The 24,215-nt window shown below is 46.9% G+C and overlaps 1 protein-coding gene across 2 annotated transcripts in view; it reads right to left on the reverse strand.

The window, feature by feature from the left end:
* The window catches only part of SSPN (sarcospan), an 85,042-nt gene that overhangs the window by 6,822 nt on the left and 54,005 nt on the right, over nucleotides 1-24,215 (reverse strand). Inside the window, exons 1-2 of one of the 2 annotated variants that reach the window (XM_042051278.1) lie at nucleotides 12,165-12,631; nucleotides 1,330-1,416 (exon numbers count right to left, since the gene is read on the reverse strand). In XM_042051278.1, the coding sequence (XP_041907212.1) occupies nucleotides 1,330-1,416; nucleotides 12,165-12,491 (414 nt within the window). In that variant the 5' untranslated portion in view covers nucleotides 12,492-12,631. Of the gene's footprint in view, nucleotides 1-1,329; nucleotides 1,417-12,164; nucleotides 12,632-24,215 lie in introns of those variants that run through there. The other variant, XM_042051279.1, reaches the window with a different exon arrangement.

Genomic DNA, 24,215 nt, shown 5'->3' on the forward strand with positions numbered 1-24,215 from the left:
GTCCTGTTATCCCAAACTGTGGGATAACAGCTCCCAGAAGGGACAAGGGACAGGGGAGGTGAACAGCCTGGGAATGATGGAGTTCTGTGGCATGCTGCAATAGGAAATGCTGGGAAGGGGGAGTTTGGGGAGGAGGGTGCCTTGAGTAAGCAACAGTCCATGGGCTATTGACTGAACCAGGGAGATTTTAGCTCTAATTCTGCCAGGTGACAAGGAATGGCCCATTTGACATCACCTCGGGAGCAATTCCAAAAGGTCTATTTTCTTACAGGGAACGATGGCTCACATTCCGTACTGTCAGGGTGGGTGGTGTCGCCGAGGGTGGCAGAGACATCTGAGCTGCCCAGCCCGACATGCCGTTCCCAACACGAGGGATGACTCCCTTCCTGCCGGGATGCCAAATTCAATTTAATGCTGCGGGGCAGGCAGTAAAAAGCCTGGCGTGGCAGCCCCCGCCCAGCCCAGTAACCTTCCTTGGGGGCGTAAAGGTGACGGGGGGACAATGTAGAGGCAGTCACAGGGCAGGCACAATTGTTCTTCTCCCTTTCTTTCTTTAACTACGGGAGAAGCTCGAGAAAGACACACCGGGGTCTAATTTCTAAGGGAGGATGGATGCCAGGTTTTGAAAGGCTGCTCCTTGCATTTTGTTTCCTTCTGCCTTTTTCAGTTAATAATCACGGTTATTTTGTGCTGCTTGCGTCGGTATTTTTCTCGGTTATTATGTGGCTGCAAAATATTAAGGGCCCTGAAAATTACAATAATAAGGAAAAATAGCCCAGGAAAAATGGTGTTTAAACCAAGTGTTCTCAGCCTTGCTCTTCTAGTTTCTCACCAGAGTCAGCAAAGCAGTTTTAGAGAGAGAGGTGGGGTATGGTGCAGTTCCTAAAATGCTCAGATGGGAATTTGCTTTGTGGGAGAATGCATATCCCCATGCCTTCCTAGTACTTTCCCACTAAATATTAAAACTTGGTTTAAGTGGACTCATTTTATGCCACCCTACTTCTTACCTTACTTACTATCTCCACTTAATCTACTTAAACTCTCTGAACACTTCCCAGATTATTCCAGCTTTGTCTATATTCCTAAAACATGGTGAATAAAATGGTATCTTGTTCTGATTTGAAACATTATTAGAGTTTCCCCTTTATAGGATACAGTTTCTTCCTTGGCTGGCTGAGAAGTAACAGAAGACCATTCCTGCATTTCAGGTGTATTTTCACTTCTTTTCCTGTGGTCTTAAAAACACCCCCTGTATCAACTTCTCTGATTATATTTAATGACATGAGAAGCAAAAAAAAAAAAAAAATAGTTTAAAAAATGTTGAGGTACCTTCACTGTGAACTGCACACATGTCTTCTCATCGGGTTGGTACGAAATACAAAGCATAACAAATCCCACTAAGGACACCACGCAGACCTGCAAGGGAAGAGATGTAAAATGCATCAAGGTTAAAAAAACCCTACAAAACACAAAAATACCTTTTTTTTTCTTTCCCCCAAGCCAAGACACCTTTCTGTCTTAGCAGGACCATAACTCAAGAAGCAGTGTGGAAGCAAAGTCATCAAAGACACAGCACAGCAACAGACCCCAGGATGTGTGTTGAGTTTTTGCCCATACAACTATCCAGAAAGAGGAAAAGGCTTCTGAAGGTGGGCTTGCAAGGCCAGAGAGTACCATCCTATGTAGCTCTGCGTGCTGACAGGGTTTTTGTGTCACCCGTGCAAGTTGTAAATCATTAAACCATGGCTGCCACCGGGTAAGAAGCAGCAGAGTTTATAGCAGAGGCTTTCACCCTCTTCTGGAGTGGGCACCTTACTAAGGAAGATATCCATCTTCCCTGCAGTCTGAAACTGTGTTTTAGTCCTGTGGCAGTAATTGCTGAAGGTTAACAGTAATGGAAAAGAATTTGCACACTTGATTATTAATTTAGCCATCTTTATTATTAATTATGTCTCTATCTGCTGGAGCAGGTACTCACAAGGTAGGCATTTTTCAGCCAGGTGAGAAGGGGAGATCCTGCTCTGAGGACCTAGCCCAATAAATGTGATCTGCTTTTTTGTGTTTAGAAAACAGTGTGTCCCCACACTGTGCCTGTGCACTCCAGTCAAGTGCCCTCCTCTCCCACTTCTTGGAGGACCAGCAAGCAAACCTCACAAGAGGACTCAGGAGCAGCAGACTGCTGCTTTTTGGCAGATCATCCCCTGGAGGGAGGAGTTGGGTACCCAGGCACCAGGTGAGGGCTCCCTGTGGGGCTGGATCTGGGCATGTGAGAGGCTGTTGGCAGCTGGAGCTGTGTTTGGAATAATCCGTGCATGTCTGAGCTGCCTTGGAAGAACAGGTGAGTTGATGGCATGCACATGCTTTTAAATGAGCCTTCAAACCACACCTTTAAAAGCCGTTTTAGGTGGGATGAGCCTTAGTGGGGACTTTGGATGAGATCAGCCACTGTCCTGTCAGAGGTCCTCTCTACACACAGGGCCAGGAGCAAGTCTTGGCCTCCCTGCTAGGAGCATCTTGGTTAGAAATGTCAGCTATTCAATTCTCAGTGACTACAGCAAGATTCTATATTTTTTTAACCCCTTCCATTTTACTTCTGGAGTTTGGAAGAGTTGTCATTAATTTGAGGCTTTCTGCTTTCCTGGAGCAGTGGGATTTGCCCTCTTTGGCCAGAGCCATGTGTAAGCTGCCTTTGCCAAGGTGGGGCTATGCCATGGAGATGCTGCAGGAGTGTGGGGCTCCATCACAGTCCCATGCCCACCTGCATGCCCTGGAAGTGCTGCTCACATCCAGATTTCCAGCTCCACAGGGAGCTTGACCTGCAGTGAAAGATGCACAAGCTGTCCTTTTAGGCAGCAGTGGATAAACACGTTCCTTTTATGACCCACTGCAGAAGCTATCAAACTTTTTTCACATTGCTGGTGTAAGGCCCAGGACAGCAGCCCTGCAAAGGAAAAGTGCCTCCCAACACACACAGAGCCGTGTCCCTCAAGAACCTGGGTGATTAGTAACACTCTTCCCCATGAAGTTTTATTTCACATCACTTCAGTGGGACATGAATAGGAAGTATTGCCCGAGAACATTTCTAAAGAATGTGTCAGTATTATTTACTCCTTTCCATGTCATGTGTATTTATATTCTGGTCCTGTGACTTACACACGGCCTCCAATTTATTCGTTTCTTTCTTTTTATTGTTGACAGCCATAGCTGACAGGGTTGTCTGGGGAAAAAACAACCTTTCCTGTCAAGGGTCCTTCAGTGCACTTGGTCCCTTGCACTGTATATTAATCTTTTAATTCAATTAACATGCCCATAAAACTTAAATCTTAAGAGATCCTATTGCTGATAATATCCAAATGATAAACTCCTCCAGTGCCATAATGGCTGAAGGAAAGAACCTGCAGCAAGAACTAAAAAAAAAAAAAAATTTGCTTAAATACACTATCTTAACATCATATCCCCAGAATTCATGACAAATCATAGTGGCTTCTCACACCAAAGCTGGGCCTGAGTATTTTCAGGATCTGGTGCTTATGAGCAATAAGTCAAATTTGCTTTGCTTCAGCTACACTAGTGGGCACTTATCCTTGCATGGACTGAGAGCCAGATTTGCCTCCAGGTGACTGCCATGAGACATCATGGGACTGTTGCCACTCCCTCCTTCCCCTTCCATTTAACCACAGAAGGCCGACAGAGCTGCATTCATTTCCAAGGGCAGAGATCAATGCTGGAATTTTCTCTCTGCCACCAAGTACCTCGGACAACTTTTGCCAAACTCCTGCTGGCTTCACACGTGGCAGGATCAGACCTCCCTCTTCAGAAAGCTTCCCATACAAAGGGCTATCAGTTCAAAGGAGCTCCATTCCTGCACATGCTTTCTAAAGGTCCTTTGGGCCTTAAATAATATACTCAGGGACACTTGAAGAGGAACATTTGTAGAGAGGTACTTATAAAAGATTACACTGGGTCAGGATTCCGGCAAGGCTTGGCCAGGATACTTCGGAAAGCTTAAGTATTTCTTTTTTAACGATACAGTAACTTTTTTTTTTGACCAGAGATGTATATTTTTCTAAGTGGCAGTAAAAAATAACGTGGCTGAGAATTATGACCCACATATGTTTAACATTTCAGCTCTTTAAAGTTAAATTCACTCCTTGGAGGAAACCAAAGCGCAGAACGTTTATATAGGAAACAGCTCTATGCTGCTATTTTATACATTATTAATAGATCAGCTTTAAATTACACCTGTGAAGTGTAACAGAATAACTATAAAAATCCTCTGGTAAGTATTTTTTAGGAGACTTTTAGTAACTAAAACAGCTGCAGGCACCTTACAGGTGCTGTTGGTGCTGATTGCTAAGTAGCATTAGGTAATCCTGCATCCTGGTGCTGCAACAGCCACTGCCACATCCCAGCACGAAGCACACATTTCCCATGCCTTATTGACTCAGCACAGGACACAAAATGCAATTGAACCCGCTTCAGCACGTGCTTGCTACCAATCGATGTGCATTTGTTACACAAATAAAACAGATTCTGTGAGACCTGCAGGATGGCACTTAATTAGGTCAGCTCTGGTCAGCTGTTACCCAGAAATCCAGGAATCTGCATTTCTGTGCATATTTCAACTCGGGTTTATTTCAAGATCCTACTTCAAAATTTCCATATGGACTAACACACCCCTTGCTGAATAGGTAGTGACGTGAAAGATTATCCAAGGTAAGAATTTAATTTTGGAAAGCGCTGTCTAGAAAAAGACCCATATGTGGTACAGAAATATTTAGGAAAGGTAAAGATTTCATTTTGCTTAAGGCATACCCTGTGAAATCCCCTCAGTTCACAACCCAGGGGAGCAGCTGTTTACTAACACTGGCTGAAAAATATTTAGGCTGTACAAAATTTTTAATACTATTTCGTTTTTGGGGGAAGCAGTAGCCATTCCTTCCATTGGGCAGGAACACCTCAGGGTTGAAAAATGACTTAAGAATTATTGGTTTTTTAAGCCACAATCAAAATAGGAGGAGAAAGTTTCCAGCTTGCTCCCACCCCAAAGAGGGCAGGAGCCTGTTGCCATGTTATCCCATCTGCTCCTGCAAGGATTCAGCACAAGGTGTGCGAGCAGCACAAGGACACCACGTGGCAGGGATGGGGAAGGTTGTGTGTTGTGTGTAATTAGGGGAAATATGAACACGTAGAGCACAAATTTCCGCTGTGGTTTGCACTCATTATCTTTGCACGCTGACATATTCATGTGGTTTGCTTTATTCCGACAGATTTCAAAACCACAGATTGCTCTAATCTGTCTCCATCTCTCCCCTGTATGCCTGTGAAACTGGTTTTCCTTTTGTAATTGCTACAATTTTAGCCCAAATGTAGAATAGGTGCTTTTCTCTAGTGAACTACCTCCTACCCAGAGCATCTTGAAAACCTTGGTGGCTGAGGCTGGTAAAGCAGGAGGGTTGGGAACATCCACCAAGAAATGAAGGCAGGAGACAAAAACCTGGCTCTAAGGAGCATTGGGTCTGTGCCACATCACAAGGCAAATGCTGCAAACACTCACAAAGACACAGTATAGCTCATCTGCTCTTTATGCAGGGGCTTTGTTAGAGAGAACCTCCTGCCATAATTTCTAGGGGCAGAAAGCAAACACACTGCAGGACAAAACCTCTCCCAGGTACACCTTGCAGCTCCACACAGCACTGCTGAGACCCACAGGAGGACTCTTCCTATTTAATAAGAATTTAAACTCAAACTTCAGGAGAAAAATTGCAGTTAATAGAATTAGGAAGACATTTCCTTTATTGACAAGTTATTTTGTAGTTGCTCCCTTGGAGACACTGGGGATCTTTCTGGTTTTAGGGACACAGGTAAAGAATGATCTCTTGTAACTATCTCTGGAGTTTCTGGCTCTCCCTCAGAGGTGATACTTGGCTCGACAGTTCTCCCACCTTATCAGATATGGCAAGGCTTAGCTCCTGTCTACACCTTTGGAGAAGCCATTTCATCCACCAAATCTAACACTCCCACTGGACACAGATTTTGATTCAGGAAAGAAACTGTCCCTGTTGGCTTTGCCATTATAAACCTGGATCACCTCTGGTGCCGGACATCTCTACAGGTGGTTGCAGACAGCAGCACCAAAGTTAATTTGCTTTACGAGGTTTGAGGAAGCTGTGATGTAAGTGGGTGCTGCAGGCAGCTTTCACTGCCAGCTTTCATCAGCCTCAGGTCAGCCTGGGTCTCAGTGCCACATGTAAAAGAAGCCAGTCTGCAACACAGAGGTACAGTGGCCTAACTTTTTTTACCCCTTATAGACTTCTTGTTAAATTTAAGGACAGTTTAGTTGCATATAAATTACTTCCAGAAATAATAGCTATAATAATAATAATCATAGTAATAATGACAAATGTATATCATGGTTGCAGGCAAAGGCCATCATCTAGGAAATCATTCTTTTAACAGCCATAAACCCCACAATAACTGCCCATGCCCCACCTATGGAATAAAATAATGATGTCTTTGCTACAGGTCCCTTCAAGCCACGCAGTAACACACTGGCAGGTCCACAACTTTCTCTTAAATCCTATAAAGTCATCAAAACCCTGCAAGAACATCCACAATCAAATGAAATGCTATTTTTTTCCATAATGATCTTTGCTGTTTAGGTCAGTTGCTCATCACTTGTGCTAAGGTAAGATTTAATTCCCCCAGCAAAGGCTACGATCACTTACACAGCCAGGAGCTGCAGCAGCAGTCCGTTGCTGCTGTTAAACCAGAAATACAGTCCTGGCTGAACAAATGCCCGAGGAATCAAAAAATTAAATAAAATTAACCATTCACAGAGCCAGCAGTGATTTTCAGCCTGAGAAGTGCAGCATGGCTGAGAGTAGTCGTGAACACCACTTGTGGTTTGAGGTGTGTCCGTGACTATGAAGCTACAGAAAGCCACCATCTCCATAGTCATGAGGCTACCTGGGCTGGGGAAACCTGTTTGGTATCCCTCTCCAAATTTTATCCAGGGTTTTTCCACAAATTCCAGCCAGAAGTTCTGCAGTTAAACCATGAGCTAAGCCACAAAGGGGTCCAGGATTAGAGCAGCCCCAGGCCAAGTATCAGACACACCTCAGGTGTGCAGTTAGCTTCTCAAACCATTCCTTCAGAATGTTTGAACATTTCTTCCCATCAAAGTTTTCCACTCTATACCTGAGCAACACAGAAGTGTGGATTTCAGTTAATGAATGCCTAGTTACTCTTGGAAGAGGATGAGATTTAATGGCAGAGGGCTCTGAAGAGTCCTGCTCTAGTGCTACACATGGCTCTAAATGAGCACTGGCCTCTTCTTCAAGGCAGTCCTCCCTCAAACCTTTTGATGTTTGCCCATGGCTAATTGAAGCTAACCTGTATAAAAAAATATGGATGCCTGCATGGCTGCAATTTCCACTGGCTGCTTTGATGGCCCCAGGTTTTAAGAGTCACCTTCTATTAAAAACTGAAAATGGTTTCCCTAAAAGCAAGCAAAAGTTATAGAGACATAAACATTTGTGACTCCAGGTAAATGAAGGTTGATTAAGCTGCTTTTTCAGTTAAAAGTCTGCCTGCCTTTTGCACCACGCAGCCCCACATCACCCTCACCTCCACCAGGGCAGAGAAGCCAATGCTTGAGCACTGATGCCAGAAAGCCACAAGTCATGGTCACCCCTTGAGTAAAGCTCAGGGACCCTCTGGCCTGGGGAAGCACTTGGGGAGAGGGAGAAGGGCTGGAGCAATGAGATGTGTCAGAGCTTCTGGGCTGGGGGTTCAGCCCATGGCAGATTTTTGGGATGCTTTTTGCTGGAGCCGTAGTTGCTGCCTTGAGCTGCTCGCAAATCAGATTTTTAAAAATGTTTTTTAAAGTCCTAATTTTATGAACATCTATACATATACATTTAAAATAACTTCCTGACAGAAATAATAAACACCCTGGATAATCATTTCTGATGAGCACTTCTGTAACTTTCTTAACTGCCTGAGTCTGCAAAACAGGGTTGAAAAGGGAGCCTGCCCATGCAAACTCTGATACTCTCCACTTTTGATCGCAGTGGAAATAATCTAAAGTAGGTTTTTCAAGGAGAAATACATCGTTACTTCTTCTGGGTGTCAAAAGGCCACAAGCTAACGAAAAAGAATGAAAAGGATACCATTAATATCTACTGTCTCTGCAACACTTTTCATCCCAGGATCTCAAAGCAAGGGGTGACGGATGGCCACTATTAACCCCACTTTACAGGGGAAATAACAAAGCCTTAGCAAGGTTAAGTAACTTGCCCAAAGCTATGCACTGAGCCAGTGGCAAGACACAGGAAAAAAATAAAGCCCTGCACTCATGAGTGGGTTTGTGAAGAGTTTGTCCAAACTCCTGCAAAGCAGCAAGAAGGAACAGACTGCCAGGGAGTCCAGCCTGCAGTTTGGGGAGCTCAGGACAGGTCTCACGGGCAACTGCTTCAGACCTGGGCACCTTCATTGTAAGTGGCTCCAGGCAGGTGAAACAAATGCCACCCTGACTGCTTTTAACAGCATTTATCTGCCTGTCTTTAGCAATGGGGCAGAGGCTTTTTACAGGGAATATGTTGCTGAAGCCAAAGCAGAAGTGGTAAATCACTCAGGCTCCGTGGTTTCTGTCCATAAAACTTTCCTTTGGTTTCTGACCAATGCCCCACACAATTCAGACTAAATGCATTTTGGTTTTAACTGGGTTTTAACTGGTTTTCATGGTGAAATGCTCTTGGTGCAATGCAAGTTGCATAGTTTCCTTCTGCAGGAAGGGAAGGGCCAGTGCTCTGGGGAGGGAGCCCTCCTCCACTCTCTGTCAGAGGATCACTGGCCACATTTATTCCCCAGGATGGTGAACCCAGTCCCTGGCCTGCTCCAGCCTCACAAACCTACACAGTCAGGTTTTGAACCCATTTGATTCAGACTGCCTTGCCTGGTTTTCCTTGCTAGCGTTTTACACTGGCTGCTCCTCTAAAAACAGTTCCTTTCCATTCATGGTAATGCACTGAAGCACTTGATTTTCAGCAAGGAATGGTGTCACCATTTTGCCACTAATAAAGAAGAAAAAAAACGGCTTTCAATCAGTCAGGGTCTATTTAACACATTAGCAATTTTCCTTCATTTTTCTGTCATCCTGCATTAACAGCTGTGGGGTCAAATCCAGCCTGGTGTAATTCCAAAGGAGTAACACCAGGAATGAGCTTCACCCATTATATCTAATGTTGCTAAAAAGGTCTCATAATAGATTTTTAAAGTTCTTGATTCAGAATACTAATCAAGTCCTTTAAAAAGAGCACTTGAGTGGGATGCTACTAAAACAAATATGCTCTGGTATTTTACACCACATCTTTCTGTCCTGTTGCTCATTTCTGTGTGAATATATGAGTTTTTGGAAGTCACTTTCTGCCACGAGGTTCATTCTCGAGTGGGACATGGGTCATCCATCCCCTATCTAACACCTTCCATGCAGCCCAAGAGCCAGTCTACAGGACATCCAGCCACATGCAGGACCTAGCCAAAGGTTCTCCTTCATGGACCAGTTTTCCCCAGCTCTCCAGAGGCCAGTCCTTGGCACAGTCCTCACCACAGCTCACCAGCAGTATCCTCGGACTGCACACCTGGAATTTCCAGCTCAGCAGCTCCTGGCCATCTCCACCTGATGTCCCAGTGGGAACCAAGTCCCCCCCATGGAGACACCACAGCACAGGAACTAAGTAAATGCAGCACTGTGTGGTACCTCCTGCATTTTGCCCCTCAGATGTGCTTTGCACAACTCTTGTGGTACCACAGCCAGTGCTCCACACAGACTCTGCTGCTGGGAGCTCTGGGGCTGCCCCACCACTTCAGCCTCTCCTTTCTAGCACCAGTTTCATTTTCCCTTCCCTCTCACCTGGTGCCAGACCCCTCCTTCCTTTCTGCTTCGGGCTGTGGGTGCAGGAGAGCAGTGTGGTTGCCCAGGAGCCTGCCTGGCCACGTGCCCCCAGCAGACAGCCCCTGTCATCACCCTGAGGGTAAACAGGGGGGCACCAAAAGCCATTTTGAGCCAGGGAGGAATCAAACCACACTTGAGTGTGCTGATGACTCAACATCTCACCAGAGTCCCCCAGGTGAGAGTCACCATCTGACCCAGAGCATAGGTGCAGTCACCCTTCCCCACGGGGCCCCTCCTGCAGCCACAGCCTGCACTGGTCCTCCCCACAGCCAGGGCACCTGGAACATGAACCAAAACATAGCCCTGGCTCCCACAGCCAGCACACAGTCCCAGGAAATGTTTCCCCAGGGGTAATCCTGGCTGGCGAGTGCAAAACATGATGACCAACCACAGCTGAGAGCCGAGTCTCTTGCTCCGAGTCGGGAATTAGCTCAGGAACACACACATGGAGAATTATTCCTGATTTTCAGGGGGGAGCTCTGAAAGTGACTGAGCTTTGACTTGTGTGGGCATCTAAATGTCACTACTGCTGGCAGCTGCTGCTAAAAGCAACAGGGGTTAGAGCTCTGTTTTCAGAAAGCAGTGAGTTTGGTGGGGTTTCCGGCCTCCCCAGGGGAGACCAGCCATTTGTGGATGTCTCAGATGGATGCTGCTTGGGCACTGATGACATTCACATGGGCTGGGGGCTGCTTCCATGGCTTTTCTCATATTCCTGACTGTGCATTGGTTCAGTCCAGCTAACTCTTTCCCCATTTTTTTCTAGTGAAAAAGCTATTTCCAACCTGAGATAGCAACAGTGCTGTCTGGAAAAGACTTAATCTGACCTCCAGAATCCTCAAAATAAACAGCAGGAGTGAACATGCCACATGTTGCTATTTTATCATATGTACTCCCCCCTGATTTGTAACAGCCAAAACTTCCCAGGAGGAAGTTCTCCTTCCAAGCAAGGGCAGGCTCTTGCCCCACAAAACACCACTAAACTCTTCGATACCTCTTCAGTCAGAAAAGAAACATGAAGAGATGAGTCAGAGGAGCTCTTCCTTTGGGATCTCAGGCCCTGACCCTTCCACCTTCTGAAGGGTTGCCCAGTAGGATTGACACCGCAAACCTCAATCAGTTCAGATGCCCAGATAATCTTCTAACAAGGAATTACATTTACAGGAGATGCTCCCATAGCTGTTCAGCACTTTGAGAAATCTTTTCTCTAAGTACCTAAACATGAATTTATTTGCTGGGAATTCTTACAGTCTGATGACACCCAGAACTGTGCTAACACATTAGGGCATATTTTCAGGATATATTTTCCTGAAAGCTGCTGCCTATGAAGAAACCTGCATGCTCAGTTTTATCCATGGCCTATCCCAGGCTCATAATCACTGACCCCGTCTCTTCACAGGCAAACCTCACATCCCCAAACCCACAGCCAGCAGAGTCACACCACGGATGGCACCACACACCTTGTCCCCACCTCTGCAGGGGTGGCTGCTGCTGGGGACAACCCAGGCTTCCCCAGCAGGGATGCCTCTGATTTACACCCAGCAGGACGCGGCCCTCTGCCCAGTCTCCCCCGCCCACGCAGTGAGGCTGGCGTGTCACTCCAAAGTGACTTGGCAGGAGCCACCAGCAGGCCCTGGGACGGGCTCCCTTTCCCTGCCACATCCACCAGTGCTATCCCCTTCCCCATGGCCACGTGCAGCCAGGAGCAGCAGCAGGAAGAGGGTTAAATCCCAGCGGTTCTCCAGCACAGCACAATGAGGAAGCTCCGGGACAGCCATTGCTCTCCTTGCCCAGCTAAAAGTTGCGAGTTACAGAGTTATGCCCTCACTTCCAAAACCTGATGGTTATGGTTTGGTGGGCAAAGAGGGTAGGCAGCGGAAGAAGTTAACATTGTTTTTTCAGCATCACCAGGCAGGAGTTCACTGCAAAGTACAAGCTAACACATACATCCAGTGAACAGCAGCCCTGTATTTTATTTCAGGTCTGTTGGGCATTGCAGGGAAGAATACGAAAGGCTGTGTTATTCTGCAGAAGCAGTTTTCCCAAGTTTTCCTTGGGAAAGTATAGCCAGACACTTAATCCCAGGAATATTTATAGTTAGCATAACTCAAATGGTGTGCATGCAGTTGGTTAGTCTAAAGTGGAGCGTCATGCAGCTTGCATTAATGCTGGCAAAGGCACTTTATGGAGAAACAGACTTTATGCTTACAATTATCCCAGCCCAATATGGAGTGTCTCTGACTAGCAGAGAGGAACTGATGCCTGCCATAAGGAAGCCCAGCACTGTTACAGAGGTGCCTAACGCCAGCTGCAGCAACGCAAACAGCAGCGGGAAACGGCAGCCACAACAAGTGTGGGATTCCTCCTCCTGGCCAGTTTTGGGATCCCCCTTGGCTTTCTTCTGCTTCTTCTTCTTCTTCTTCATCGCGGACTCCTGCGTCGAGCCGGTGCTTTTCTCCTCTCCGGGTGCCTTCCTTGTCTGGCTCTGGTTATTCGGGGACGTGCTGTGCTGGGCTTTCTTCTCCTCCTTTCCCATGCCGACAGACTTTAGGCTTTCACGTACGAGTGTGTGCGCGCACGCCGATGGGGGAGTGAGTTTTGTGCCCCCCAAAGCTTCGCTTTGTGCCGGCTGAGTTGTTCCTGGTATTTGAACCAAGGAGGCTGAACAAATATGGAAAACATTTGGAAGCAGATTGTCAGAGCTTCGAAATGCCACATATAGCCCGGAGAAGGGGGGGATGCAAGGGGGGTAGCGAACTGCCAACGTGCAGGCGCCGGCTGTGCACACACAGGGCTGGGCGTGTGCGCTGCCACGGCTGCACAGGTGCGAGCACACCTTTGGGACTCGGGGACGAGCCGCGCGGGCAAACAGCAGGGCAGGAATTCCGCACTGCCGGCTGATGAACAGCAGGGAAATCTGCCCGGCCAGGGAGCCGGGAGCGCTCAAGTGCCAGTGCAGGGGGCAGGCAGGTAGGAGCTTATGGCACCCTGGCTCCCCTGGGGGCTACCGGCAGGGCGCGGCTGGCGGAACCCAGGCAGCACCGTGCCCGTTCCACACACCCGCTGAACCACTTTAAATAGCCGCGTTCCAGTGGGAGGGAGCTGATTGCGTGTACAGAAAGTACAAAATCTATACAAATGAAAATACAAGTTAATGTCCTGGGGAGACAAAAGGGATCCTGTCTCTTCCCAGAAGTTGCAAAAGCACAGCCAGGCATGTTTTATAACAAGGCAAACAGGGACCAGCAGTGAGGACTGGTGCTTCTGGGCAGGCAGTGGTAGAGCGTGGAGAGAACATCCACTGGGTGTGTTTCCAGGGCTGCAAGTTATCCACGCCAGGAAGACTGTTTGTGTTACCTAAAAGACAGAGGAATGTCTTATTGCGGCCATGTGGTCACTGCACTTCATCCATACGTGGGCTCAGGCTGGTGCTTGGACACAGCACAACAACAGAAGCGGTGGAATTTCTCCTGAAATACTCAAAAATTGCTCTGTGGCTGAATCCAGCGCTGGGAGTCCTGGCAAAGCCTCTTGGACATTGGAGGGGCTCATCCATGGAGGTGCCAGCCAGACCGGGGTTTGCAGAGACTGAACTCTGGCTCTGTGAGGTGGAGGGAGCAAGGAGAGGTGGGTGCTGAGTGGTGCCGTGCCAGGGCTGTGCCGCAGCCCTGAGTTCAGCCAGGCCATGGTGCACAACTCCTGCAAAGGAAGACCGTGGGAAGTGGGAGGCTGTGGGAAGCCTGTGCTAGGCTCAGGCCAGAGGAATTACTCAAAAGCTTAGGGGTAAACAGGTGCTTAAATTCTTTGCTGGCCCCGAGCCAAGTGTGTACAGCCTGATGTAAGGCATCGCTCCTCCACGCGTGCAGCTCCGTGTCCCTGCTGGCACAGGGACACCCTGAGGACATGTGGGCTTGTGCTGCTGCCCCACTAACACCAGTTAGAGAACCTTAAATGGACCACCCTGCTCTGTCCCCACCACGGGGCTGTTTGGGGCTTTTTCCCTTCCCATAGAAGCGGACAGCAGGAGCAAAGCGTTGGGAGGAGTGGGGCAGGTGGGAAGAAGACATCCGAGACTGGAGAAATCCCCACCAAAATTGCCTTTGGATGTGGCAGAGCAGTTCAGCTGGGATTAGCCAAAATGGTGAGGTGCTCAGAGAGGATCTTACACATGCTGATATAGCATCGAGGAAATATTTCCTCTGACACACTGGCAGTGCCTTCTGAGAAACTACTCTATTTCCAGCTCTTTATGGCATTTAACAGCAATGAACTGTGTCTTCTGTATTAATAAATTATGATGTCACTTTGTTTTATGGATTAAGCAATATCCTCTTTGGTTATTTATAATACCGAACGGATGAAAGAAAACTAGAAACAAAGTGATTTCAGATGCTTTCTGCACACATAACTCTCGTGCCACATCCACAGAGCAAGATTAAGATACATTGTTCAAAAAAGGAAGAGGAAAATAAACAAGAGGTGAAAAAAAAAAATGAAAAAACCTCTTCTCTCCTCTAGTCATGCTGCTTAGAGTACTGTGTTTTCACAGTTTCCCACCAAGATGTTTTGTCACTATCATTCACTTTTTAAAATATCCTTACAATAACTTGCACTCCCTGGTGTATCTTGCCTCTCAAAGCCACACATAATTATATTTAACCACAGCTTTGAGAAGGACGGGGTGTTCAAGGATCATCACCAAGGTCAGACCAGGAAGAAGTGGCATCACGTTTTACTGATGCCCAGTTAAACATCTACCCTAAAAATTCTTAGAGTGAAATGAAGTTAAATTTTCTTTTCCTTTATGCCCATCCATTTGCCTGGTTCTATCCCACAGATATTTACTGTGGTTTTTCCCCCAGGAAAATCCCTGGGTTAGCACCTGGATTTGTGCTGGCAGCTAGATTTATGATTGCTGTCTTCTCAAAGGGGCCAAAATCCAACTGCTTTATTCATACTGGTTTCAGTGGGAGCAATCGCCTGAGGAGGATGAACAGGATTCAACCCAAGGTCAATAAAATTAACAAGCACTTACCTTACAGCCAAAACCAGCCCTTGCTTATCTCTTGGCCAGAGAATCTCTGGTAAAACAGGTGCCTAAATATATTTTCTGTACAGCAGCTAACTAGAAAAATGAGGCCATGCTCAAGGGCAGCAGGCTGAATATCTCCTACAGGGTATAGGTGGGATGTCCACTTGGGTCCCAGATCCCTGCAGCCCCTTTGAAAATTCCAGCTGGTGCCCAGAGTCCCTAGGGCAGGAGAAGTCTAGGCCAGCTCAGGGGACATCTTCTGTGCAGTGATAGAAAGGTTTGGGTATGAAACCATGAAATGTGGTCAACGTAGAGCAGAGTTGCCTTCTCCCAGCTGTTGGGTCTGGAGTAGCTATGCCACTCAGTTTTTCCAGGAAAAACAAAGACATTAGTTGCCATCTGCCCAGGTCATGCTGAGACAGGGAGCCTCTCCTCGGCTCCTTGCACATTTAAAAGCATATCCATCTTAGAATCCCACCATTTCTAATCTCTGCAGCAATGCATGGTTATTTAGAGAGAAAAATTAGGGGTCAAATACATTGAAAAAATTCTGGGCAGGGATGTTGCTGATTTTAAATGATTGAACAGTGTGTACCAGAGGTTCTTTTGCTGTGGCTAGCCTTCTCTGCAAAGCCAAACACAGAGATCTTACATGCTGGGAAGTTTAATGGGGATGGAGAAAAGAGACGGATGCAGGATTGATCTTCCATACTTATTATCTGAACCAGATTGTGTTTGCTGATTCCACTTGGCATTAACAATTGAGTGTAAAACAGCTGTGAAGGAACTCATAGCAATGACAAATTAAAAGAATTACATTTTTGGAAATTGAAAGATTAAATGAGGACGCTGAAATAACACTAAATTTTCTCAAGTAATACATCTTCCGGATGTCACTTGGATTTTCCCAGCAACACAAGAATAATTATTACCCTTTTATGCCCAAAGGCCCTGATTAAGTATGTTCTTAAATTAAGCACATGCTTGAATACCCTTCCTGGATGAGGATGTTTTTTGATTTGAGCCCAGCTAGCATCTCTCATGTGGCACGCAGTTGTAATTTCATGTCCTTTACACAAAATGAGTCATGTTGCACAGCTTTTCCATGGCCAGACACCGTTCTCTGTAAAACATTGCCTGCTCTTGTTCCTCCCCTTGCCAGAAAGCAGCGCAGCCCGGGTGACGGTGACAACAAGTCAAAGAGCACACACAACACCAGGCGTGGAAAAGGCGAGGTCTGGGCTGCAGCTTTGTGGTGACACAGACTTTCCTACTGCTTCTCCTAGGGCTGGGGACACACAGTGCTCCATGGGACTCCAGATTTTTTCTCTGCTGCCATTTTTGCCCTGGAAATAGAGCGGGCTTGGTGTGGTTGGGCTGCCAGAGATGTACAGGCGCTCACTCCCACATAACCGCGTTTACACAGATATTTCTCCCAGGCATCAGCATCCCGTCCAAGTGCCAGCGGCAGGGTTGCAGCACACAAATCCAGAGCAGCAGAATTAGCAAGGAACAAAGGCTTGAAGAGGCTCTCCTCATTGTCCCAAGGACTGTGGGACATTTGGCTCCCTTTGCCCAAGGACCAACTCCACAAAAAACCGCTGAGCCAGGGGCCCCCTCGGAGATGCCACCCCCAGAGCAAGAGCTGGAGTTACGAGGGAGCCATATGTGCCACACCAGCCAAAGGATCACCACTCTCCAAGCCAGTCTGGGCTAAGGAGAAGCTGAGACCCTGCCTCACCCTTGCTTCTTGTTCCCCTGATCCCCTCACCTCACAGCAAGCCATGGACTGCAGAGCTGGGCCAAGCACTGCCAAGTAGCCAAAGCTCAGCACAAAGACTGGGCCAGACTTGGGGGGGGGGGTGTCCCCATTAAAGCAAATGATGAAAGGTTATCCTTGAAAAAAGGTTTAAAGTCAAGCTGTGATTTCCTAAACCTCGTGCCCATTGACAACAGATAATGACAATGTGTAGCTCTTGAAAGCATATTTGCATAAAACACGAGGCCAATTAGAAACGGGTCCAACACATACAATCCAGGCTGGCTTCTGCCACAGCCACTTTTAAAGTTCAGGTCATCTGGAGGTGAGGCTTGTTTTTGACAGGCTCTTCTGAGGCCAGTTCACGTTGCTTTGTGCGTCCAGAGGCTCTGCTGTGAGTGTTGTGTTGTGCCAGGTGACCTCCAGAGGAACCATCCACCCCATAGTATTCTTTGCATGCACTCCATGTGCCCTTTTGGCATCACTAGGAGTAAGACCAAGGTACAGAGCATTTAAGTTTAGGTGGTTGGGGTGACAGATATGGAAAGAGCTACAACAGGAGTTGTTTTATGTCGGGGTACTCCACCCTTGGAGGCTGCTTATTTAACAATGCACCTTACTCCCTCCATCGCCTCTGACCATGAAGTAAATTTGTGCATATAAAAGAAATCAGTTTGGGAAGAAATTGTTCCTTGCAGTCTCCAAAATGATTGTGCTACACCAGTTTAAATTCCTAAACCTTTGCTTTTGCTTAAGTTCCCTCAGATGCCTTGTGCCTGCGGCTCCTCACCTCTGGCTGTGGTTCCCTGAATCCAGACAGTGGCCCAGGCATTTGTGGGTGTCTCCTGTATAAAACTTAACAGTGCTTAAGCTGTCCAAAATGATCTGACTGTTTCTGCCTCGTCTTCTACTCTTATGGCAGGTTCTTTGGGGTGGAAGGCATATTTTATCACATTTCTGCATGAGGGCTGGAGAGCATCCTTACGGGCTACAACTGACAGTCCCTCAAAATTGGGCTGGGGAAGGAAGAGGTGACAAGCTGTGATACTACACAAAAGCAAAGCTAAGTGCTGCAGCTTGCTCTACACATCACCACACTCTGGTGAATATTTTATACCAGCCCAGAGACCTTTGCATCTCCCTGAGCAGGGTTAAGGAGTATGAAAAACAGGGATGACCAGTTTACAGACTCTGTGCCCTTTCCAAAGCTGGTCCTCTCTCTCTTCCATGCATATTTGAAGAGGTTATCATCCATCAAAATACGTTAATGAGATATTACGGCTGTTAGATCTTCTCACCAGGTGTTAATTACTACCTGGTTAAACAGAGGCAGATCCTCTCAGCCATGCTCTTGCTGAGGACAACAATTAAGTCTGTTCTGTGTTTGTGCTCACAGGAATGCATTCACACACCCCCACGCACATGCAGGGCTCAGGATGCTGCCTTAAGCCATATACAGAAGTTCCAGGAAATCTGCCTGTGGCTTTACACCAGGACACAGGCACTGTGGGCTGCAGAGGGTAAGGGTAAGGGTAAGGGCTCCTGCTCTCACTTCTCATTAATGAGAGGGATAAAACAAAGGAGCTTCATAGCAGTGGGTGCCAAATATGCTCAGCTTGTCCCATGCAAGTGGATGCTTTGTAATGAAATTAGAAAGGCCTTATTTTCAAGAGGCACATGAAAAAAACCTGCTTCTGAGCTGGTGTAATGCTACCAGAAGCTCTAATAAGGTGTTCTCTCCAAAGATCCAGGACAAACTTTGTGGAGCATATTCACACGTATCTCATTTCTTGCACTTTCTGGCATGTACAGACACTCAGGGCTCTGTTTCTGCAGCTGGCTCAAGGTCTCACGCTGGCACTCGGGCAGTCTCGCTGTGTGTTACTCACTGCTCCAGCAGTGCTTCAAGGCCTGATGTACTCACACACACTGCAGTTGCCTGGAATACACTTTTGGGTCCTCTGGAAGGCACCAGTTGGAATTTTCTGAGGAGAAGTCAGTCTTTCGAAAGTAAGTGGTTGTTACTTTGCTCCAACCAGGGTCCACCATAAGTGGTGGCTTTTCTCAGAGTCATCTTGGGAGCCCTGAAGCGCCTGAGTGCTGGAGCTGATTTCTTCAGCCCAACTGAAGTTGGTTGCTGATCTTGGTATGGCCAAGATCTGCCTTTACCTCTTGGCTGGTTCAAAGGCAGACCCCATCATCTTCCCTGGAGACAGGAGACTGGAGGATACTGGAGTTCAACTTCTCCTGTCTTCTCCTGAGCTTGTCTTAGCAGCTATAGGGCCCAGTAGATGCTGGGCCATAATCTTCTGCCTCACAAAGAGGTGGTTACTCCCAGAAATCAGAATCCCTTTGCTTCCTGCATTGCTGCATTGATGTAAATCATCTCCACAAATGACCAAAGCTGCCTGGTCTTCATCTGAGGTGAAACAGAAGCCTGGGGTCTGGGTTAGAGCTGTGTGACAGATCTGGGACTCTTGACCTCTGCCCACCTCTCCCCTGGAACAGCCCCCTAGCCCTGGAGGTCTCTGTCCTCCACCTGGGCTCAGTTTCCCTCTGAGCAGCAATACCAACATGGCTTCATGTTGTAATGTAAGAGGGTTCTTGAGGACACAGAGCTCTCTGTGCTGCCAGAATTACTGCATGTGCTCCTCCAGATGTTGAAGAATACTCCCTCCCATCCTAAGTTACCCTGGGTATTATATTTCCCTGGCTTGACATTGTTATGAAATGTCAGAGCTTCACAACTTGTCTGACTCTCTTTTGCAATGTCCTCAGGGGAACACAACCACTTCCAAAGCATTGGTTGGGTCGGGCAAGCCCTACGGACTTGCACCATCTTTCCCTCTGTAAGAACCTGAACCATCTCTGCAAGATAGGTGAGGCATAGTGGGGTAAGAGGTGAAAGCAAGATGAGCTGAAAGCAGATCTGGAAGGTAGTTGGTGAATTTGTCTGAGGGCTGCCTGGGGAATGCTTTTTGTCCATATTTTTCTGTCACACAAAAGAGGGAGGAGTGCGTGGTGAGATTTCCTGATGACACAGACATGCGAGTGCTTGTCAATACAGAGAGGCCCCAGCCTATCAAACAGGAAGAACTGTGTGACCTCGAGGGTGGGAACAATGGGAATAGGACAAAATTCAATTGTGCCAAATGTAAGGTTTGGCACGAAAGGCTGAAGGGTCAGAGTTTCGCTGGGAAAATAAAAAATCTCTGGCGCCTTGGCCGGTCACAGGATTGCCTTGAAATGGCAGCATAGCACGGCCATATAAAAAGGTAAATATGAGAGAGGATGAATTGAGTATTTCCCACAGGGGACTGAACAGTATTGGTGATGGAGAAGAAGTACTGGTGGGCCCTGTGAGGAGGCTGCACTCAGCTTTATTCATCGCTATTAGAGGAAGATGAACTGCAACAGGACCAAGTGTAACTAAGGGTGCTCGGTGGGGGCCGCAGACCCTACGTAACAATAGGAAGCTGAAAAGGATTGCCTGGTTCAGCCCAGCAACATTAGAGGTTAGAAAGGACATGATTGATCTATAAATATCCTGTGTTAAACTTAAAACAATGTTGGCATGAGGACAAATGGATACAAATGGCCATGAGTGCATTTAGCCTGGGAACCAGAGGCAGGTTTCTGGCCACTGGAGCAGTGAGGCAGAGGAACAGCATGGAACAGCTTGTTGTAAGGCACTGCAGCATCAATTTTTGAATTGTATCATTTGACATGGGGCTTGAGATGATTGAGTGATGCAGGAAGTGCCTTGCCTTCCAAATCCCCATTATGAGTATGCTTTTGAAGCCTTCTCGCTCGTATGGGTGCCCTAACTTGGCCACAGGAGAAAGCAAGGCTGTCAGTCCCCTGACTAGCTGTGTTAGGGCTTGGCATAATCGATCTCCTAATTTGTTAGTGGCAATTATTTTGATTTCACACTGGAGGCTTACATCAGTAACCAGTTTGGGTTTCTTTTCCTTTTTTTTTTTTTTTTGTGTAGTTAATACTTTGTACTTATATACCATCTTTCATCTTTCAAAGTGCTTTACATACATTAATTATTTAATTCTCCCCGTACCCCCTTTGATCTAGGCAAGTATTATGATGCTCAGTTTACAAGTGGGGAAAGCAAACACAGAACAAATCCTTGCTGCCAGGCTCATCCCACTGAGATTGATGCAGCTTTGTGGCTCGAAAAGGCAAGGAAAGGTTCCATGATGTGCACAGGGTCCACAAGCAATCCAGTGGTGGAGCAGGGTGATAACTCTCCTGGATACCCTCTTGTTCCAAAGGGGGAGAAGAGAGAGGGGCTGCCAGAGAGGGCTGCATGCAGGGCCAGTCATAGGATGCTCCATGGATGATAAAGGACAAGAAAATGATGTGTCCTGTGCTCCAGAGAAAGACCCAGAATTCAGTTTCATCAGAGCATGCAGAACAAATCCATGACAGTGGCTAGGTGACTAAGACCCAAGGAACAGGAATAAATGCACATAGTTAGCAGTAGCAAATGAATAAGAGCTGACATTGATCTGTGTAGACATGCGTTCAGTGGAAGGATGTGAGTCTTCCCTCTCAGTTCAAAAAAACCACCATCTGATGTATTTTTGATTGTTCTTGTGTTGAATGTTTATGTCGTTTTTCAGAGTGACTGTCAGAGGCTGGTTTGGAGATTTCACTGCTAAATAATGGAGCCATTTTTCTTGCAAATTCACAGAGTGGTGCTGCTTGTGTGTTTGGGTTGCTGTGAGGATGTCAGGACGCTGCAAATGCACTCTGCCTTGCTCCAAAGAGAAGTCTCACATCCCCCCTCTCTTTTTCACCCTTTTAAAAGGACATTTCTGTCTTACAGGGGCAAGCAGTGCAGTTTGTGAGGCAGAACAGGAACCTGGGAACAACACACTTGAGGTCCAGTGCTCATTCTGATGCTGGGTTGGTGTCTGACATTGCTGCATCTCAGTGGCCAGTGCCCAGAGTGGGAGTTAAAACACCAGGGTACTGATTTTGACAGGTACTGACTCGTTTTGAGGCCAAGAGAATGTCATTTAGCACTAATAACTCACCGTCCAGCCTTATGGGACAAGGAAACGTGGCCCTGTGCAGCCTCCTCCTGACACAGCAACCACAGCTTGTGACCAGAGCAGCTCCTGTGCTCCTCTGGGTCAGTCAACACTATAACATAATGTCCTTTTGTGGGGAAAAAACAGGGAAAGGACCTGAATTTAGTCACATTTTTCCTGCAGCAAAACTTCTTCCTGTTCCTGCTAGCGTGAATTCCTTGAGAAGTAAAAATGGCCAAGGATTTTTAATTTCATGGCCATTTCGATATGCTAAATGGTGCCAAGAGAGTCAGTGGAAAATTAACAGAGTTCAAATCCCCATGGAACATGGAAAATGTAGTTAAAATAGTGCTGCTAAAGATTTTGTAATTAGCAAAAATTATTTTAAAGTGTAGCATTTTTAATTAGCTGCCAATGCCACTCACTCCTCATCAGTATTACCCACAAAATTGGCTACACCTAAGACAGTTAAGCTCCTCACCTGCACAAATCCCTCAGGAAACCACAGGTTGTAACTGAGACCCACGGAGCTGTGCACTAACTGAAAGGGAAACTGTGATCATGGAACAATGCTGAAAGCACAGTCTTCTAACAAGCACAGTAGAGTCAAAGATGCAGTTACAATTGTCTTGTTATGTCACTCCCTCCTGCCAGAGATCCTCTGTGTTTCTTACTAACAATTTCCTATTACTCATTCCTTAGGACCTGTGTTAAAGCAGGGTTCTCCTCTACCCCATTCTAGCTCATCCCAGCTCATTGCACCCACGAGCTTCCTCAATATTTGGTAATGATCCTTAATTCCAGAGAATCTTGTTCTGCAGTTATGGACTCATTCTTCTCTCCGGGCCCTTTCTCTTTGTTTGGGAAGTCCCACAGTGTGAGAAGAGCAAAGCAGCACACCTCAGTCCCCAGCCTGGCAAGGTGTGCAGGGCAGTGGTTGTGTGAGAGTAGACAGAGGCTGCCCAGATGATGAGAGAAAGGCTCTCTTGAGGACTCTCAGTGTAGCAGGTCCACAGGGTGCTCAGGTGTTTATCTCCAGGTAATGCCAGTGGGATGTGCCTCCCTAAATGTGCCTGGTGAGATGGGTTGAGGCCTGTCTGAGGTCATATGGGCAGCCTTTGGCAGAGGTGGGAGCTGTCCTGCTGCCAGCTGAGCCCACGCAAGTGCCTTTACGACAAGGTCATTCATGCCTTTAATCCCTCTGCTGCAGAGGAATTCTTAGCTGTATATTAGAAACACTACGTCCAGGGAAGTTTAAACTTCAGTTGCCTGCTCATGTAGCACTGTTGCCGTGACGTTTATAAAAATCAGTTCACAGGCAACAATCAGACAACAGAGAGAGACAATTATGATGGGTCTGTCCATGTGGCTGAAAATCCACTGACCATCCTGTGATTCAGGACCACCATTCATAGAGCTGGACCCCATCAGTGCCAGCCTGGGGGTTCTCAGGTATCCAGACAAAAATTGGTGGGTTGATGGCAAAATGTGGGGCCCTCTCCTAAATGTCTCTTCTATGTCATTGCTGCACAAAAGGCAAGGAAGAGTATTTCTTTTAGGATACACAGCAACATTCGTGAAATCTCAACTGGTTTCAAATATGGAACTTCCAGTTCAAGCTATGTCGAAAAACGCAACAAAAGGTTGGGGGTTATCAGTATGTCATAACTAAAACTACAGGAAACTTCAGATGGAAAGGCCGTCTGTGTGGGATGAAGAAAGCAGCAACAGATATCTCTTTTAAACCAGCTTTGGACAGTGAATTGAATTTGCACAGGTCAGTTCAATCCTGGCACTTCTAAACCTCTCAATAATTCACTGCGCAGCTGTAAAAATTTCTATAACAACTTTCTGAATGTAGCTTTTCAAATCACAAAAGGACAGAAATCCCATGGTCTCATGCCACTCTGGCAGTCCCATGGCTCATTAGGAGGGCTGTAAAATCAGAAGGTACCAGGTGAGACACCTCAGACAACCCAGGGACTGGCAGCAGCAGGGAGGTGGTGCAGGATGGGAGGCGATGGAAAGACCCATGGCAAACCCTTGACACGACATCGAGCCCTCATGCCAAATTTCAATCCCCTGCTCTAAAGCAAGGCTGTGCTCAAGCCATTCAGCGAAAAGGTCACCAGAAGCACTTCATGTGGTGCAAAACAGTTTCTTCTGCCCTCTCCTCTTGTGCTTGGTGCCAGGCGTTGGCCCAGCCCATTTGGCTGGATCTTTCCCTCAAAGATGTCAGAGGCAGCCATACAGCATGGAAAAAATCACCTCAAAATGCTTGGCAAAGCTTTAGTTGACTGAGAATGGGGCTGTATAATGGGATGTCTTGAGTAACTTGAAAAGCAAGCATCTCTACCAGAGCTGCCTATAGTGCAGTTGCCTGTACAAGGTGTGTAAATGCCTTTTTGTGTGTGTGTT

The sequence above is a fragment of the Corvus kubaryi genome, unplaced genomic scaffold, assembly GCF_017639235.1.
Source record: "Corvus kubaryi isolate FWS band 111438036 unplaced genomic scaffold, C.kubaryi_AGA036_p1.0 74, whole genome shotgun sequence".
In the NCBI taxonomy this organism is placed as follows: Eukaryota; Metazoa; Chordata; class Aves; order Passeriformes; family Corvidae; genus Corvus; species Corvus kubaryi.